At 43.6% G+C, this 20,120-nt stretch overlaps 1 protein-coding gene across 1 annotated transcript in view; it reads left to right on the top strand.

The window, feature by feature from the left end:
- The window catches only part of lmo3 (LIM domain only 3), a 42,162-nt gene extending 24,120 nt beyond the window's left edge, over window positions 1-18,042 (top strand). Inside the window, exons 3-4 of the mRNA XM_028570935.1 lie at window positions 10,454-10,579; window positions 17,857-18,042. Of these exons, the coding sequence (XP_028426736.1) occupies window positions 10,454-10,579; window positions 17,857-17,962 (232 nt within the window). The 3' untranslated portion in view covers window positions 17,963-18,042. The remainder of the gene's footprint in view (window positions 1-10,453; window positions 10,580-17,856) is intronic.
- The last annotated feature ends 2,078 nt before the right edge of the window (window positions 18,043-20,120 follow it).

The raw sequence follows: 20,120 nt of genomic DNA, 5'->3' as shown, positions 1-20,120 counted from the left end.
TAGTCTTGCTTCAGCTGCTCTAACACAAACTGCTCAAGGTCGCTCTACAGCAGTGCTACACAAAGCTTCTCACACTTTAATGCTTTTCCACATTTGGGTTTGGCCAGACCTGAGTCTTTGGTAGGCTCTCATTAATTTGATTGGCTGAACTCGGTCCATTCATTATCAAGATCTCCTTTGTTCCACAGGTTGCCTGGTTTCATTTTCACACATTTTTGCCTCATCGCCACGTTTTTGGAACAATCAGTCATTAGGCAGGGATGCATTTGACACTTAATGATATTATTATTGAGATGTTCTAACATTTGAAAGAAAAATGTTTGAAAGAAAAATGTTTTGAGAGTTCATCTGCTTTCATCATTATTAGGGATGTTAATGATTGACCGTGTTACAATGTTGACTTATTAATACTATCAGTTAACAGTTAAAAACAATTCAATGTTGCATGATAAAAGAAAAGTAGGCTAAACAATATATTTCTTTATTGCTAGTTAGCACTAACACGTAGTTTGAAGCTCTTTGTTTTTGCTGACTCCGTGGCTTTCTACTGAACTGATGATCATGCGGCTGTATCAAATTTACTAATTTAAAATGTGTTTTCATTTTTTTGAGAGCCTTTAGATTTGAAAACAATGAGTCAATTGCTGGATAAGTTAAAGTGCTCATATTATGCTCATTTTCAGGTTCATAATTGTATTTAGAGGTTATATCAGAATAGGTTTACATGGTTTCATTTTCAAAAAACACCATATTTTTGTTGTACTGCACATTGCTGCAGCTCCTCTTTTCACCCTGTGTGTTGAGCTCTCTGTTTTAGCTACAGAGTGAGGCATCTCACTTCTCTTCCATCTTTGTTGGGAGTCGCACATGCTCAGTACCTAAGTAAGGACTACTAGCCAGTCAGAAGCAGAGTATGAGGGCGTGCCCTGACAGTACCTAGGTAAGGACTACTAGCCAGTCAGAAGAAGAGTATGAGGGCGTGCTACACTAGCAGCTAGGTGAGCATTATAACATGTGTTACAAAGTGACCACGTTGGTCTCTGAAGTAAAGGCTGGACTACAATAGAGCTGTTTGGAGCAGTTGGTGAACAGTGTTTTCTGTTGGAGATGGTAAGTCTCTTTGGGGGGGACTTTGGGCTTTTTCACTTTGTAAACCTATAACGTGCACAAAAAAGATATATAACACAATAAAGGAAAGGGAAAAAGCCCAAAAAGCATAATATGAGCACTTTAAATGATAGAAAAGTAATCAGCAGCAGTATTGCTAATTGACTAATGCTAACATGGTGTGGTCCTCGATGCTTCTCTCGCCTCTGTGTCCATGTTTAGGAATGTTTTTGGGTTACAGACTGTTGGTCTGACCAAGAAAGCTATTTGAGGATGTCAACTTGGGAACTTTTCTGACTTTATATACTCCAAAGACAATTGAGAGCCTAACAACAATGAGCATAGCATTATTTGCAGGCCTACTGCTGTGAAATGCATCACAACCAATTTGATCACGTTTATTCTAGGTGGATATAATTGTATGCAAATGCAGTAAATATGATTTCTGTCACTAAATTCTACAAAAAGCTCTCCGCTTGCCACCTGAAAATGTTCACCTCGCTAAAATCCTACATGAAGTGTCTTATTACACACTTTAGGGTTAGGGTTATGTAAAAGCCGAGCAAATTAATGAACTGCCTTTCTGTTAAAACTGTTTTTTGAGAAAAAAATAATTGTTGCAAATGTTGAAAGTGAACCAGACGAGACAATGGATTTGATTACAAGCTACGAACAACAACAGGAAGTTGCTGGTTATGTTTTTTTGTGTGTGCGTGTTCTTCCGCTAAAGTGAAAGGTAACACACCACTCGTTTCTAAATTCTCAATCATTTGTTATATTTGCCTGTGTCTCTTAAAGGTTCAATTGTCAGAAAGTATAATACAAAGAAATGAGAAGCTGAGAAGCTTCCACCTCAGTTTGCAGTTTAATGAAATGGCACATAGATGTTAAAAGCTCTGAAAGCACCCTATAATTGGTATGTTGTGCTTAGGAAAGCTTGGTTGCCATTAACCTCCCAACATCACAATTCACTTCACACGTCTAGCAATTACCACGGCAATAATGCCAGAGCTCGCAAATGCGTGTGTTCTGAGGTTCCTGTAATTAAGTTGGGCTTTTCACATGTAATCTGAAAATGCTAAGGGGTCAAACTGGGCACCGGTAATCACAAGCGATTGAGTCTGAAGGAGGGTCACATGAACTGGAGGCTCTGTTTCCTTCCAGCACTTCATTGTCCCAATGAGAGGGGTCACATTTCCTTAAGGGGAGGTCAAGAGTGGGGTGCCTTTGTTTTGTTTCCCAAAAGCACAGAATGAATGCCATTTTATGGAATAAATGACAGGCCTTCAATGACAATATAATTTAGCCTGCATTTGAAATATAGCCAGTATGATGTGGGAAGGAAGCTGTTAAGTCTTGTCGTTTCCAATACCGAAATAAAGCAGCTCTACCATTGAAGAATAGGTAAAACCCACTCGAGGTGATGAACATGGCTAACTAATCCCAAACCTCACACTGTAACAATCTCATTAGTATTAAATTGCTGTAATTTAGTTCAAGTCTGTCCTAAAACAATAACTAGGGGGACATTAAATGCTTTTTGGTCACTGTGCTCAAGTGCAACAGGCTGTGCCTTATAACGCACTGATGTCTAATACGTAGACTAGGCTACTGTTCTCCTCCTGAAATCTGCTGAACTGATAACCATAAAACCAAACCATCGGAGAAGTAATATGAGGAAGCAGGTCTGGATTCGCCACCACCGATGGAAACATTGTGGTCAAGCTGTTTGCTGACTTTGTAAGATGCAACTGCTTACAGTAAAGTTAGTTTGTCAATGGCGTGAGGCAGAAGTCAATGTCAAGTCTACAACATAGTTTAGTTTAGGTACTTGGGTTGTACATTCCTTTGAACCGGAAAAGTGACTGGCCGGTGCCACGTACACCGTCCTGCTGGCGGAACTACTCACTACAGTACCACATGAAGAGTACTCCGCTGCTAAAAATAGTCCCCAACACATGCACTGTTTTCACTATATTTATATTTCAGCAAGAATCAATGGCACACAAACAGACAGGGTGGGAAAGTCAGAAGGTATTCAAGGGTGAACTAACATGTTGTTGATTCATTCACTACTGGATTTAGAATAAGGCCTCCTTTTAAGTGCCATGTTTTTCAAATTGGCAAAAACTGCACTGGTTCCATTCTCTTTCAGTATTTTCCAAAATCTTGTTCTAGTTATTAATGTTTGAAATTACATATAAAATGACACATACACGTTTGCTTTTCTCTCACTTCCCTTGAATAATATGGCCACCATTTTGTCTCCACGCAGGACACAACTCTGGTATTTACATTTGAACTAAAATGCTTCAGTTCAGTCGCCTGGACACATCATTTTTTGGACCGTCCCCTCCAGTTGAGATTAGCTAAATTAGCTGTGAAGAGCAATGACTCATGGGACTGTGCATGTTTGGTGCAGATAATTATGGGCTGGTGTGCCACAGCCTGGCACCCAGCTTGGGATTGCAGGTGGGTTGGCGTAGGGAAGTGCCTATCGAACTGCACATCTGGCCCCTGCGGGGCTTAAAATCTTTCATTACACCCACTTCAAAATGGACCCAAACACAGCCCTGCCAAAAAACAGCCGAAAGCCTTTTCCTGGTTACTTTGTTTGAAGCAGACTTTTTTTTTTTTTTAAAAGAGTTGTTTCTCGTTTAAGGACAGAGGAACTTTGGTATTTTGACCAAGAATTATGTTAGGTGTGAGTAGATTTGGGAGAGGGAGTTGAAGGTTAAATATAAGGAATAATCTTGTAATGGTTTAGGGTTGGGTTTGCTTTAAAAAAACAAATACATTTGATGATAGTAACTAAGGACAGGACTGCCACCAGTAGTTTATCTCTTCTTCTTACAGTTTCAGAGAAGCGTGCAATGGTGGAACCTAAAATGGTGAGTGTTTTTCGACCTTTTGGAGGAGTTTCTATAGGAGCTAATTAGGTAGCACTCTGCTGCTGCTCTTCAGGCTGACAGTTCAGGGGAATGTTCCTCGGTATGGTCTGCAGTCTCTCAGAAAGCAGGCCATAATTCATCATTAGGATATCAGAGTCCAGGTGCAGATGAGAACTGATAGAGCCGGCAGTCAGGCAAGTCGGGGCACTCAAGGAGGAAAATCTTATCCCAGGGACAATTCCCAGGTCATGCCTGTGGTAATTGAAATAATTTTGCCCCCAGAGTTGGTTAATCACTGACAATCACACACGCGGGGTGGTCAAAATTGATGCACAAGTCTGATTACATCTGCCACCTTTAACGGTCTCCCCTCCCCCAACTGCCACACTGCACATCAGCCCTACTTTTCCGTTTCTGTTCTTCTGCTCATGTCAAGATTGCCTTGAGATGAAGCATTGATGGGCAAACCATATTTAGTATTTCTTACCTCTCTTGTACCTTTAATGGACAGAATCTTGTTTGCACAGCCAAGCTTCTCAATGTGATTAAATTCCAAGTGGGACACCAGCGTGGCTCATCAAATGGACAAAGCGCGGTCCCATTAAAAAAGCCTGTGTTGAGATGCAACGAATCATTTGTCTGTTATTAACCCTGAGCCTGTGATTATGCAGATTGCCATAGATTTTCCCTGGTTGCCTGGAAGTGAGATCCAGGGGTTGTTCTCAGCATGGCAGGCGGACGAGGGAACGGCCGTGCATTACTGAACTTGCCACATTCATCATGTTGACTGATGGCACAGGGAGTCGGTCCCCGGGTCCCGGTGGTTAATGTAGTGGGTAATTAACTGTCATTTGCCTAGTAATAGGCCGATGATCAATGGTTTGTGAGGAAACAAATTCTAATCCGGCATCTGATGAATGCATGCCGAGGCTGAAGCAATTGAAGTGGTGGGAGGGATGGAAGAGATCGGGTTAGGGGAGGAAGGAGGAGAGCAAAGCCACCACCAGAATTTCAAACGGCAACTGAATTTACCGTGGTATCACCACCCCCCCCCCCACACACACACACACACACACACACTCTAAAAAATGCGATAACCCCAAAAAAGGTGAATGATGGAGGAGTTGATTGATCCTTGTGACTCCAGTTTGTTCTGTAGGCAGCGTTCAACAACTAGTTTTAAAGGGTTGGTTCACCCAAATCACAAAATCTCTCTTCCCTCTTCCCCTAGTGTTGTCTATCCATGCAGATCGTTTAGATGTTGTCTGCTAACAGCATTGAAAATCACATTTAAAACATTCAACAGCCACATTTCTCTCTAGATCCCATCTGTGTCTCTCTCCACAGAATAATCCACTGGACACTTTCGTTGGGACTATAGTTTCGATACAAAAAAGTTCCCATGTAAACAGTTTGAACTTACAGACATTTAATCCTTCCAGCACAGACTTGTTTGCCTTCGTACAGTATCAGTAGCTCCATGTATATATTCCAGGATAATGCATTTTACTTCCTACGCCCCAGTAATTGGGCGGTCATTGTATTTCGGATTTAGCTTGACAAAGCTGAGAAAAAGCATTGGCGTGACACCACTCCTACATTGTCTCGAAGGGGCGGGGGCCTGCACATCAGATTGGGTTTTGGGGTCGACTGGGCTAAAGCCTTGTGGAATAATTTAATTGGTGTCTGTTATTCTCTCATCAAATAGGTACCACTGAGCCGTACCAGGCTGTAATGCACAGTGAACGCCTTTTGACTAGAACAAGGTATTGGGCACCGACTGCCTCTATTCTCTTTCAAATTCAGATTCAAGCAAAGCATGAATTTTAATTTCATGTTGTATCTTCAACCTCTTTAAATATACATGCTGTCTTGTCAGCCATGGATATGAAGTGTATGTCAAGCCCACTATTCTACATATGTTATTCTGTTTTCTTTCTTTTTGTGAAGCAGACCCACAGTTAGAAGCCTTCTAGATATGGCAGACAGCTGTACCGTTGTCAGTCTGAGAGAGATGCATTGGAAATGTATGTAATTATTACCAATTATATTATAATCCAGTGCTGAAAGCGTTGAGTCCCAGGCCCTGGGTCTTGCACACAAGTCCTCTAAACTGTCATCCTCTGATTGTATTGGAGCCTGTGCCTTTGAATTCATTGCAACCAAACCACGCTTAATTTGCCTCGTCCCTTGAGAGCCATTAGCGTCTGTGACATCAAACTGGCGGAGCGGCGAAAGACGAGTGGCAGGTACGCTCCATCCGTCTTCCCTCCCCACAGGGTGAGCTGGGGCTTTCTGTGTGCTGCCGGTTTGAAGAGTGTTTGCCACACGAGAGCCCAGGAAGCCGGCAGGCTGCAGGCTGCATGCTGGCGCTGCCACAGATCCAGGTTGGGTAGGCTGTTATCAGCCGCTCCACTTCTTTAGCTCAGTCACAGACAATAACAAAGATCTGTTTGATTTGAATGTGACTGTAGGTATTGTTCCCATTATGTGGTCTTTAATCATTTAAAACAGTGGTTAACGTAGCACAGGAATGTACAGCATGAATTCTCCAGCAGAATAGTGGATGAGAAGAAGCTAGGAGTTTGGATGTTCGAGAACCCTAGAGGTCTTTGGAATGTTTTATTTGTATTGTATCTTATTGAATAGGTCTTTTACACGGATTCCATTTCCTTAGTAAGAAAAATCAATGCATGTATTTGGTGAAAAATATCCTCAAAAATAGATATTCTCTTATTCAGAGTCTAATACCTCAACATGGATGTTGGTGTCTACTTAAGGCCTACAGTATATTTCTCAGTGTACTGAGTTTAACCATACCATTGTCTTCTTTTAAACCTGAGTAGTTGTTGTCAGTGTCAACGTGTTTAAAACCACAACTGTTACGTTTAGGTATGAGGAGGAAAAAACTCTCCTGTGGGTTGTATTTCCTGCCACCACTAGGGGCGCTCATTTATTAAACGCTCCTGTGGGTCGTATTAGGGGGTGGGGGGCAAACGACCTATGTGGTCGTATAGTTTGGAGGACTTCTTGACTCACACAAAATAGTTGACTCACTCCTACCCACTTATGTACTTGTGTTCACTGTTATAACTTACATATTTATGTATTGCTTTTATTCAAATGTACAATTTCAATTCATATTATTAGTTTATATTTTTTGTTTTTGAAGAATGGGAAGCCGTGCTGGCATTTATCTCAGCAGGATACACTACATATCTCATATCAGGTCTATTTTACTCTGGTCTATGCGCTGGACTATTACAGAATACTGTCCATGCCATCTGTAAGATGTTAAATCATTCATTTTCTTTCTTTAATGTGCAAACCTTTTACATTGAGTAATTCACGTGCTGTGGTCAAATGATTAAAGTGGCGACCGTGTGGGAAACACACACAAACACAGATTCACAGAGAGCAGACTTTCACCCCAAATATCTCAGAGCAAAGTGTGACAGTCCTTCCCACCTGGGCAGGCCACACTATACATTTGCAAGAGATGGGAGAAGAGCATAAGCAGACATACCGTTTGGATTCAGGCTGGTAGGCAGAAAGCTTAAAACATCACTTTTTTTTTTTCTTTTTTTTTTTACACAAAAACATTCCATCCTTTATAATACAGAGGCTTGAGTGCACACTATGTGAAAATGACTCAGATTACTGGAAAACAAGGACGTTCGCCCCTGCACGGTGAGAGGCAGCTGCATTGTCGTAAGATGCCAGACAAAGTGCCGCTGTTATGCTCAAACATTCATGCTCATTATCTCGCACTGAATCCTATCATTTCTTGTTCTTTTTTTAAGGATTTTTTTTTTAGATCAATTACTCGCCTTTGTAAGGAGAGAAATAGATGAAATATCAATTTCATGTGAAGGCCTTCCGGCAATGCACATTGGTGCAGAAAAGAGAAAGGACAAGAGATAGCACAAATGTATCCAAAATTAGATTGCTCAAAGGAGAAGGCATAATTCTTTTAATTAAAGTCAGCGCTAATCCGTTGAGTTGGCCCTCTTTGTTTTCTCCCACCTACCATGTTACAAGAGATATCCTTCATTGTCTCAAGGTGTGTTGACAGTGGCTCTTAATTCTGTAGATATTCATGAGGGCACAATCTATCTGCTTCCTTTGCCTCTGGGAAACATACTTTCTGAAGGTTAATAAACAACCCTGCATTTCCCAAGCCCTGAGATCATTTATCAGATTGCGATCTCTTACAGACTCTGAGAGTGGCATGCCGTTTTATCATTTTAACAACGACGGCTAAAAGTGCCTCAAGAAGTCTGCCTAATAGGTTATTTTGTTATATGATTTCGTTATCAGATATGTTTTTTTTCCCTTGCTAGTATAGTCTAGGTCGCTGTGTAGTAACAGCCCTGACTCCCTAATGAATACTCACATTAATGTCCCTGGAGCAGGCCAGGAAATAATAGGCTCCTCCCTGGGCAGTAGTGCTAGCTCTGTCCCATCTATTTCTATGGCACAAGCTGTGGCCCTGTGCTGCTGCAGCCCGCCTCTGTCCAACCTATTCCTGTTACTGATTCAGAGAGTCGATCATGTTAGCGTGTCTACCACAATCTCTCTGACAGCTGTCGCTCTCGTGTTTCAGACGCTCCGAGAAGCAGCACGAGCACTCGGCCTCTTGCAATTCTCTTGGCTGTATTATAATGGAAGGGTGGGACACAGTGGTGGGGGAGTCAAGTTCACAAACTCTGGACGCCAAATAATATGATACTGTACATTCAAGGTGTCTTGGAAATAAGCATGGTGTTTACCTACCGTGTCCCCAAAACATTTAGGGAAAAAGTCACCTCATGTCTCTGTGATTGTTATTGTTATTATTGGTATTACTTCAAACTAGTGGACTGTTGAAGCTTTCATTAGAGCATGGACGACATCAGTGAGCTTCCTTATTAAATGGCACATCGTGCAATCAACAGTCAGTGGGAAACAATCCACAATCGAGAGTACCCTGAGCTCAGAGCTATCTTCTGTAAACAACTGGCTGATTGACAATATGCTGTCACTACATTTTCGTAAGACAGAGGCCATCTTGTTTGGTTCAAAATACAGATTGAATAGATGGTCGGAATTTAGGGTCATTTTGAATAATGTTGTGGTCAGTGCAAAAACGTCAGTAAAATACCTGGGTTGCATCCTAGAAAACAACTTGGATGGCAGGAATATGGCCAATAAGGTTTTGAGTAAAGTTGGTCAACAATGATCATCTTAGCTAATGCCTTAATTTTAAATCACTTTGAATTTGCATGTATACTTCCTGGTTTGAAGGCCTAACAAATCGACTCAAAGGGAGGCTGCAAACAGCACAGAATAAATTAATAAGAGTAATTCTGAATTTGGGCCATAGGTCTCACATAGGTAGGTCACAATTTGTTGAGCTCAACTGGCTCCCTGTGGAGTCTCATGTTACTATGTTAAGACTGACCATGATTCAGAAAATATTGTTTGGTAGTGTCCCAATTTTTTTGTCGTGTCTTATAACTAAGGTAAAGGACACACACAATATTAATACTCGTGGCAGCATATCTGACCTGTGTCCTTATAACTTTAAGACAGTGTTAGGGAAAGGAACCTTTGCCTATATGGGGGCAGTTCAGTGGAACAAGTTAGATCGTCATATTAATCATTTCCAGCCTGAACTCTTTTAAAAAGAGCATCAAGGTCTGGTTACTAGAGAGGGTTGTGGAATAGATTAAAGGGCAAGTTACTATTTTTATTTATTTAAGAAAAATGTTTATATGTTATGTCATTGAGTATCTTGTCTTGTCCTGATCTGTGTTGAGGACCACAATGGAAATAAGTCTTGGACTTTATTGTGTTTTTATCCTCGATTGTATTTGATGTCCTTTTATCATGTGTAAGGCATTCTCTTACAATTAAATAAATCAAATCAAACATGAACAGAAGATCCATACACCTAAGAAATTAGTCAAATAAGATTAAAAACTGAAAATAAAAAGAAGGGCTGCACGATATGAGGAAGATATGCGATAATGTTGAATCTCGCGATAACGATATTACGTATGATAAATAAACCGATATTAAAGTGTACTCAGTTCAGCTTTCTTTTATTGAACAAATTGAACATTAAATGAAATATAAAAGGCACCACCGAAAAAGAATGACAGTTACATTTTAAAGTGCAGTTTTCTGCTGATATTTTCTGTGTCTTTAACGACGTGTCGCAGCCTTTGGCGATGTGTTTATTGCGCCAGTTGGTATCGCGATGACGGTAACAACATTTTGCAGCCCCCAATCAAAAGTAATAACGGGAAAAATTTGCCGTGTATGTCACTTTTCCTTGCTAAGCAAAGCTAAGCTAAGCTACAGACACCTCCCAGACTTATTGTTGTGTACTGAGTTCTGGGGGAATGACTTACATCATGTGTCTTCTCTGTGTGTGTGTGTGTGTGTGTGTGCGCGTGTGTCTCTCTCAGGTTGTTTGGTGTAACGGGGAACTGTGCGGCCTGCAGCAAGCTAATTCCAGCCTTCGAGATGGTCATGAGGGCCAAGGAGAACGTCTACCACCTGGACTGTTTCGCATGCCAGCTCTGCAATCAGAGGTGAGTGATTGGGCCGCTCGTGCTCCTCTGCCATGCCTGCGTCTGGGCCCATGGCTGCTCAGGGAACGCCAGATCACAGCGCAGTGAATCTCGAGCGCTGCTGAACGTTGAAGACAGATCCCATATGATAGATTCATCACTCTAACCTGTGGCTGAAGAAGACACATCCGGGGCCTCAGGGACGCCTGCTGGACCTGGCACTACTACAACCATCATTAGGATGTGGTCAGAGATTTCAGGACACAGCACAGAGGAAAGTTTGATAAACTCCTCACTGAATCTCTCTACAATGCCTTTATTATGTACACCGTTACAATTTATTGCAATCTTACACAACAGCCCTGAAATAATCTCTGTGAAGCTTATAATACTCAGTGTCTGGTTCATAGTTAGTGGTGGTGGATTGAACTGTAATAGTGCTTCTGTCCTTCCTCATTTACATACATGAAGGGAGTTTAAGATACAATAAAACGCAGTTCCACAGTGACACGCAAGTGGAGTATGAGGGAGAGCGGGGTAAAGCCAAGGGGCAGATCAGGGGCTTGCCAGAGTCCAGTGATCCAGGACCAGTGGTTTCCAGTGTGGTTAAATCCCACTCCTCGGGATCATGTGTCCGTGTTTGGCAGGAGCGGAGTGGTGGCAGGAGTCAGGTCCAGGTGGCAAGGGTTAGCGAACGATATATACGAGCAACGAGAGCAACAGAGTGGCTAGAATGTGACTAACTGGGAGGTACTGTCTATGATCTGGCGCTGAGTTGAGGGAGGTTGATTGTGGCTGATGACATGCAGCTGGACACGTGGACACCTGGCTCCAGTCCTGCCATTAACACACAGACAGAAACAGAGAGAACACAGCACAGATACCTGCTACACCCTGGGCCCCAGAACGTTTTCTCCACATATGTAAAACATTACTGTTCATAGTCATGGGAACCCTGCAGGAAAAAAATAAATAAAACCAAACATTCTGGAGATCCTCAAAGGTTCTATCTTCCCATGGTACTATGATGAAACGCTGCCTGGGAGCATTCATGGAGTTGAATGAACAAACCAGAATGTTATCCAAGGTTAGAAGAAACGCCATCGAACAGAAAACTTTAGCGGAACGTCAGGAGGGTTACTTTGTTGGTCTCTCACCTTCCCAAAACTCGGCTTTGTTGCAGACACACAGACACAAGCGCCTGCATGCAACCACACGAACCAGACACATTGTGCATGCTAAAGGCAAAGGACATGGTTACGCACAATTAGCACTGGGTTATTGTCTTGCCACTTCAGCCGGCTGCACCAGAAAGCCTCCCCTAATGGAAGAAGTCAGCTAATCTTCATCAGCCGGGTCCAGGCAGGCCAGCTTTGCTCTCCCACATTAAAACCCATTAAAGCGCGAGCAAATCTTTCTTTTTACATTAGGCCAGTTGATGAACTGTTGAATAAAATCGACGTCAGTGTGTTTCACATGGTCCACTGTGGCCTTGCAAGCACCGTTCAAATGCCCATCACAATTTCACCGGGGCCTGGCCAAGATTTATGGTGTGGCTCCGACTCTAATTGAAGCTGTTCCTCGGCTCGGACTGTTTGTTTTCCATTTAGTTTCTTTACATCGGTGGAGCTGTTGTGGGAGAAATACCTGTGCAGGAATATGACTTTAAAGGATCAATTAGTTTACCATGAGTCAAATTCTAGAGACAACATATTTCAGTGGGTATGTATACCTTGAAAATAAAGCTCCGATGTACAAATTATTACTGTTGCTATTACTGTTTTTGTCTGCAAACAGGAGACTACCGTCAACAGCCTACTAGCGAGCTGTTGTTCGGAGAGGAAGTGTCTTTGAGTTGTATGCCACTGTAAGATTTAAGGCATAGCTCTAACATTTGTGAGTTAATGAATTTCTGTCTTGAAGAAGATTTTCTGATTCAGAGCAGTTTTGATGCATTCTCAGGGATGACCACAACATTACTGGATTAGTCTAGAGTGAGTTTCTCACATCTATATCCAGATTAATAGAATGACCTTTTACAAATGTTCCCAGCCTCAGCCTGAGATCTATCACGAGATCTCACTTAAGGTTTCCTGAATAGTTTTTCAGCGCCTTGTTGCCTGGAAATAGGCTTCTGGTCTGGCATACCGATTTGCTGTCTTGTTCATCTACGCCAGCTCAAACAAACATGAAAGCCTCTGTCGACCCCCCCTCCCCACGGGCCCCTCAATAAAGTAATCTAATCCATCTCACAAATGGCCCAGAGATTTCTCAGCGTAACATCGTCAGAAAATGTGGAATCTGATAAACAGAGCAGGCGATGGCGAGGTCAGCAGGGGTCACGCAGTGTAATTATCTGTTGCTCCTGCAGGTCAGCCGCAGCCCATGTTGCCGTTTGAAGGTTGAATTGCTACAATCAAGTCTAACCATACACCCACACACACACACACACACACACACACACACACACACACACACAAACATACTCACTCATGCATCTATCCATGTCATCAGTTGCTTTGTGGGTACATCCACCCTACTGTATCCCACAGAGCAAGGATGGGAAACGCCAAGCCAGTAATTACTCTGATTTCATCAGGGACTCCCTGCAGGACTCTAATGATCATCGCCATGCTCAGCTATTAGGGGCCTTGCTTAAGTTATAGGCCAGTTAGTACAGGGCAGAGATGGGAGGACATGTCAATCGTGACCTGCAACTGCTTTTTTTTTTCTTCTTTGTCATCATCACCATCAAAGTGGCGGGCAATCTCTGGCTTGCCACGAAAGAAGCATTGAGAGCTGAACCTTTTCAGGAATAAGAAAAATGGAAAAGCCTCACCAGTTATCTTACTTGTTTATCTGCCAGAGAGCAAAAGCTCCCCCCCCCCCCGTCTTCACTCTGTGCATTACTTTGAAATGGTATCAAGCTGAGTGGAATGAATAGCTCCTGTCCCTGGTCTATCAGTGAAAATATAGGATCCTACATTGGCTCTGATTGCTCATGTCTGCACCCAGTGTGGCCTTACTCTGTTAAACTGGACATAAATCTACCGTTGTGACCTTCCCACCAGCTGGACCTGTTATTTCTTCTTCTTGGGGAAACCATGGTCTTAGAGCCAAAGGGATGGGGTGGGGGGGGGCTGGTTCTGAGAAGAGAGGGGGTGTCGGTAAGGGTGGGGGTGTTGGGAATAAGGACAGAGATATGAGACTCCATCCAGCAAGCAGTTAGCCACAGATCAGCCCTGGGGGACAGCTAATCGATGGGGCTGTCGTCCAGCCTCATCATCTAGCCACTGCTGGCCCAATTTCCCCCTGATGAGCTGGAGGCCACAGTCTGGGAGGCTGGAGGAAGGTTAGAGGAGAGGGGAGCGGGGGAGAGCAGGATGGGTGACAGTGCAGGGGAAGGTCAGTGCTGATAAGGGAGGATGCTCCATACTGGAGCTTTGGAAGGCCAGACTGACACCAATTGGGTTCAGCAGAGCTAAGCTCAGCCACTGGTGCCTTGCATGTCACAAGTTAGGCTTGTTAGACAGGAGCCTAATAGCCAATAAGGGACACAGTTGTCACTTTGTGTATGATTGGTGTTGAGAACTCAGAGCTTGTGCAGCCAGCCTACAAGAGAACACAATTTAACTCCGTAATCCTGCACAATTTCAAGTAAACATGACACATTTTATACAAATAAATGTCAGTTTTTCTCCACTCGTGGAGATGATAGAATAGTGTTTCAACCAATAACCAGTCCATGCATTTGCAGCACTATAAAGATCCTAGCTGTGTACCATCAGCAGCCGCATCCTTCGAGATCTGCATTTTTGGACCTTGACTAGTAGAGCTGTCAGTCTTCCTCTACAATACCATTCAAATTTAATTTGTTCATGATAAAAGCATTTCATATTCGCATGTGGGTAGGCCAAGGCAAGAACAGGGAGATTAGCTAACATTAGCAAACATATCTATGCATATAAATATCTTTTTTTCTACTATTCGAATTATATTTGACTTTCGGAATTCGTTCCAACAGCCCTATTGACTAGTAATGTGCACGTACCCAGATGAGTTCTGAGTACCATTTTAGGTGCTGCCTATTTCAAAGGAAGCCAAACTGAGCTGCATTTGGAAGAACTTTTGGAATGGGATAGCCTTGCCAAATCCCTATTTTATGGTTTTATGATTAGTACTATCCATTTCTGTGTCGTGAACAGGGCCACACAGCTTTCTGCAGGCCCAGAATTCTGCAGAATTGTTTTCTATTGTGGACTTTTTACTCTGGCAGAGCAGGGTCATATTCAATTGGATGGTGCAACACAGCTAATATGATGGCGTCCTCCAATTGTGGCCACAAATTATTTTTTTAGTGTTGAAGTACAGTAACCTGGCGTCTGAGCACTGAGCATCATAAATGGAGACAGAATGAAAAAAAAAAAAATAGCAGTGGACATTTAGCACCAAAGATGGACACAAAGTAAATACATGTCAATCTCCTTCTTTCCAGATGTGAAATTATTTTCTCCACGTTACACTCCACAAAGAAACACTCATCTTCAGTGTGTCCTTGTGCTGCTGTCTCATTGCCCAGCAGCAATCTGCCAGGGAAGATTTACAACATGCTGTTACAATTAAGCATCAGTGTCACTGGGCCAAGTGTCTCTGAACCTGTTTGCATCTCAACAGTAATTAGATTTGGTGCAGTTGAGGCTATTTTCTCTCTTTGACAATCTTCCTGTTTCTTCATCTGAGTGGAAAGTGAATACTCTAGTTAACACGGGCCTCCGAGGCAAATTGCTGGCATCGCAATACATCTTTTAAGTGTGTGCCCGTGGCCAGCCATTCTTTCTCTTCCTCCGACAACAAGAGGTCTTTAAAGACTCATTAGTCACAGTCACCTCTCAGTAAAGGAAGGAAGATGGAGGCAGTACAGGGAGAGACCAAGACAGCAGAAGCTGACTGACTGGAAGTTAGAAACCATCATATGATCGGCCAACTCTATGGATCCTAACAGATGTGGCGCTAAGGTTAAAGCTAGCTCATATCAGCTGCTCACACAGCAACGTCTGGTTTAGCTACAGTACATATGGGTGACGTCATAAAGGAAGAACCGGAACCTGAGTAAATTACTACATATTGAGTATTGAAAGCAGTGGTTTCATACAGGGTCTGGGGATGAATGCTTTGATGAGTGGCTTGACAGTCACCAGATCTCAACCTAATTGAACCCCAATTACAGATTTTGGCGCAACATGGTGAGGTGTCCCTATTATACTCATTTTCAGCATCATATTTGTACTCTAGATTAGGTTTACATGCTTTGATGTTCAAGAAAACATATTCTGTTTCTCACACTGCCCACTCTGTCTGAGCTCTTGTCCCGCCTTCCTGAAAAGCCCAGTCTGCTCTGATTGGTCAGCCGGCCCACGCTGTTGTGATTGGTCAACCAAATTCAAACAAGCCACTGGGCGGGCTGTGCTTGCTCAGGCAGCACCAATGGGCAGCACAGATGACAAACTGGGCTGGGTTGGTCAATCAGTGACATCACTAATGGAGAAGTTTTCAGAGAAAGCTCCATTTGGAGTGTTTTTTTTTGTTGCACTTTATACATCTATGACATACACAACTATCTAACTAACACTAAAAGATGGGAAATCCAAATATGCTAAATAGGGGCTGTGAGCGTGTTTACCAAATGTTTACTGAAAGTCCAGTAGCAGGCGACAAATATATCAGCATTCTCTAATAGAAGACGTACCCTGCAACTGTTTTTAAGGAAGTGGAAATACTCGGGCAACTCAAGGTCCTTTATTAGACACGCCTGTGTAATATCCTCATCATAATTGGTGCACAGATGTCAAATATGCTGTTGACATTTCACCGAGCAGAAACAATTTGGCCGTGTGAAATAAGCGGAGGAGGGCGGGGGTAAGAGCTGTGAGGAGGGGGGGTCACTGCTAGTGGGAGAGAAAAAATAAAGAGAGAAAGTGAAAGTGGGAGTGGGCTCGGCGTCGGTAAAGACAGCCGCTTAATAGATGCTGTCATTTTTTTTATTAGAGTGGATGACACCATTACATGTAACACAATAATCACCATGCCAAGATGAATGGATATTAGTCGTCTGGGTTTAGTTGGGTAAAAACAAGTCCTGGCAACAACCACAATAGATATGTAAGAAAATAACTGTAGGTATTGCAGGCTAAACATTTCTATCTGCAACTACGTACGATTTAGGAAACCTTTAATAAAACATGTTTTTATATATATATATATATATAATTTTATTTATTTTTTTATGTGCCAAGGCTGTTGTTTACTGTCTCTCATGTATCTGGCCAGGGCATTAATGGGCGGAGCTTTAAAAGTACTTCCTGATAGGATGCTGCAGGGAGTGTTCATGGACAAAGCTTCCAAGAAGAAGTTAGTAAAGCAAGGCGACTCTTGTGCTGGGGCGATTGGCAGGAGTAGGTGACTGACTGAAATGTTCATGAATTCAATACATACATCAGAGTGTGCAGCTTTACATGATTATAATTTTTTTTTCAAAATAAATGTCAGCTCTTCCTCAGAGCATTTGGATTCATTTCCAAAAACACACCATTCTTACACTTTTTGGTATTTTAGTGCCAACACCTTACTAATTGGTCCCAAATGGAAGTAACAAATCACGCTCTGAATCTGCCCTGCAGCCCTGAATACATGCTGCCATGCTTGTCAGGTACCCGGGCTCTGTCCCAGCACTCAACTCAGCAGTCTTAACATCCAAGGAAGTCAAACGCAGGCGAGCCCCCCCCCCCCCCCCCAGGTAAACACTGCTTGCCGACCTTGTCTAACCTGCACACCGAGGGAGATAAGCAGCCCTCGGGACAGAACAGAGAGAGTTACCGCTCCTACGCACTCAACATAATCTCCACTTGGCACTGTGCTGAAAGGTCGAGCGTATCTGTGCCCCCCCCCCTGGCTGGAGCAGGACGGGCCTCTGCCGAGGTCGGTGGGGGTTTCTGGAAGAGCTGCAGGTGGAAAAGACCCCATCCCCAAGTTCTGCATTAATTATATAAGTTCCCTTGTAACTGAGAACTGCTTCCTAGAGGAGAACCTTGCAGGGACACTGCAGCGCTGCAAGTGAAGGGGGGGGGGGTGTTGGTTAGGTGTTGCTAAAGTAGAGATTTTGCACTGTAGTCAGGAAGCTAGCTGCAGCTGGCTAGGCCTGCTAGCCTAGAGCTCAGTGCTAATGATGAGATGCTTGCTTTGATGCTTATGTAAAGCCTTCTCTCTCTCTCTCTCTCTCTCTCTCTCTCTGTGTGGCGCAGGTTTTGTGTGGGAGACAAGTTTTTCCTGAAGAACAACATGATCCTGTGCCAGACGGACTACGAGGAGGGGCTGATGAAGGAGGGCTACGCCCCCCAGGTCCGCTGACCCCCGCAAGACAAGGAGGAGGAAGAGGAGGAAGAGGAGGAGGAAGAGGAGGAGTAGGAGTGGGAGAAAGAGAGACTGAAGGAGAGATTGCTCCTGTCCCCATCATGTACATAACTCAGCTTCCCTGGGAAGGGGGAGGGGAGGGGGGGGGGGTGGCACACTCTGCTGTACAGAATAGCCATACAGACGCCAACATGGCAGGGAAAGGCCCTGGAAGCCTCCAACAAACTACACAAATGAAAGCAAACAGTTTGGCCATTTCTGTGTTTGTGACGGATGCTGCCTCTTTCCTCCTGGCCAACCAGAGCCTTCTAACCAACAGCTGATCCTGCCTGTTGGAAACAAAAAGATAATGAACCCACCCCAAAAGCAGTCTTGTCTCATCTTATCTGGACAGGACAGACAACTTACTACTTGAATCTAAAATACACTGAGGTATTGCCAATCAATGTTTTAGAGAAAATATCTCTGTGCTGAATGATAGATTTAAAACACAGTGAATGTAAACTGATGATTTATTTGTTGCTGTGCGTGCGAGCGTGCGTGCGAGCGTGCGTGCGAGCGTGCGTGCATATCGTCCTTTCAGAACCTTCAGATTCCAAACGTAATCACACTAGTAGCAAGATGCTTCCAAATCACACAGCTTTATTATTTCACAAACTCTAAAATACAGACTTTGTGACGTAATCAGTGCGTTTCTCTGGATGGATGGAATCTCTCACACGGTCACTAGTTGAATATATTTGAGAACACTATGTCACTAGAAGCAGTTGACCCTTGAAAACCAGTGTCACATAGGACTAATCTTCTGGTAGCACAAAGTAAATGTGTGATTGGCCAATCAGTGAAAAGACCTTTCCTGGTCAAAGGCGTCCGCATTTGATGGGACCAGTCCTCCAAACTATACAATGATATCGCTTGTTTATTCCTCCCTCTATTATGACCCACAGGAGCGGTTTCCATCCTCGTGTCTAAACCCGAGAACCAACAATTAAATGCGTTGTTAAAGATGTGGAAGGTTGCAGTTTTGCTACTTTTTGAATAGTCTGTATCCACGACGTTCCACTTCTGGGATTACTCCGGTGCCGCAGGAAACTGCCAGAGGTCACTCTTTTTTGGCCGGATGTCCGTCCCTATGGTTACTGCTCCTCAGATCTCTGCAGGGTAAATCCAGACAGCTAGCTAGACTATCTGTCCAATCGGAGTTTTCTGTTGCACGACTAAAACTACTTTTGAACGGACACATGTTCCACCAAAACAAGTTCCATCCCGAGGCTATTTAGCAGAGACACCGTGGCTCCGTACGGCGCTTAGTGCCGCCCATGACGATTGTGATTGGTTTAAAGAAATGCCAATAAACCAGAGCACGTTTTTCTCCCATCCAGGAATGCTGTGTGGACTAGCCAGACCCTCCTCCGCAACGCTGTGGAGGAAGGTCTGGCCATGCAACACTAACTCTCTTATACAGCATGATTTACGCTTCTGTGTTAAATCTACGCCGTGGCTACCTCACCCTACGTAGCTGTAGCCTGACGTGCACCTCTCCAAAAATGCAACTACACATCGCGGCGACGCAATTCGCTCGGCTCTGGCTTGGTAGCAAGGAGAGGGTTAACTTCTCCTGCTACATATTTCCCACCGTGGTCAGAAAGAACAGGGGAGACACTTTGTCTCTCTAGCGTCACTACTCGCTCCGAAAGCTAGTCACCATCCCTCTCTCACTCGCACACATGCACCAAACCGCGGTCAAAGTTAGCAGCTAGTTGGCTCGGAGGAGCATTCAGCAGCAGAGCCGGATGTTCTCACGGTATTACCGGAGACCAAAACGGAGCTTAAACAGTGAGAAGTGGACTTCCATTCATCCTGATGATGTCGCTCTGTGTCAGCTGGATGTGTAAATAGGCAACAAACAGATTTGGCAACAACGTTAGAAGGACGACAGTAATTTTTTAAGATGTTATTCTCTCTACTGCCCCCAAGTGGTCCAACAACAGCAGCTTTAAACATGATGGAGCAGATGTAATGCCTGTGGACAAACATGTGGCTGTGCCACGCTATCTTTCATGGGGGGGGGGACCAGAGCAGCCGGGTTCTGACTGTGACTCCAGCTTCTGTTCTGAAAGAGGGCTGTGTATTTTTTTGCTGGAAACAGTCTTTC

Source organism: Perca flavescens, chromosome 23 (genome assembly GCF_004354835.1).
Source record: "Perca flavescens isolate YP-PL-M2 chromosome 23, PFLA_1.0, whole genome shotgun sequence".
Lineage (NCBI taxonomy): Eukaryota > Metazoa > Chordata > Actinopteri > Perciformes > Percidae > Perca > Perca flavescens.
This window is presented reverse-complemented; position numbering and strand designations above follow the sequence as displayed.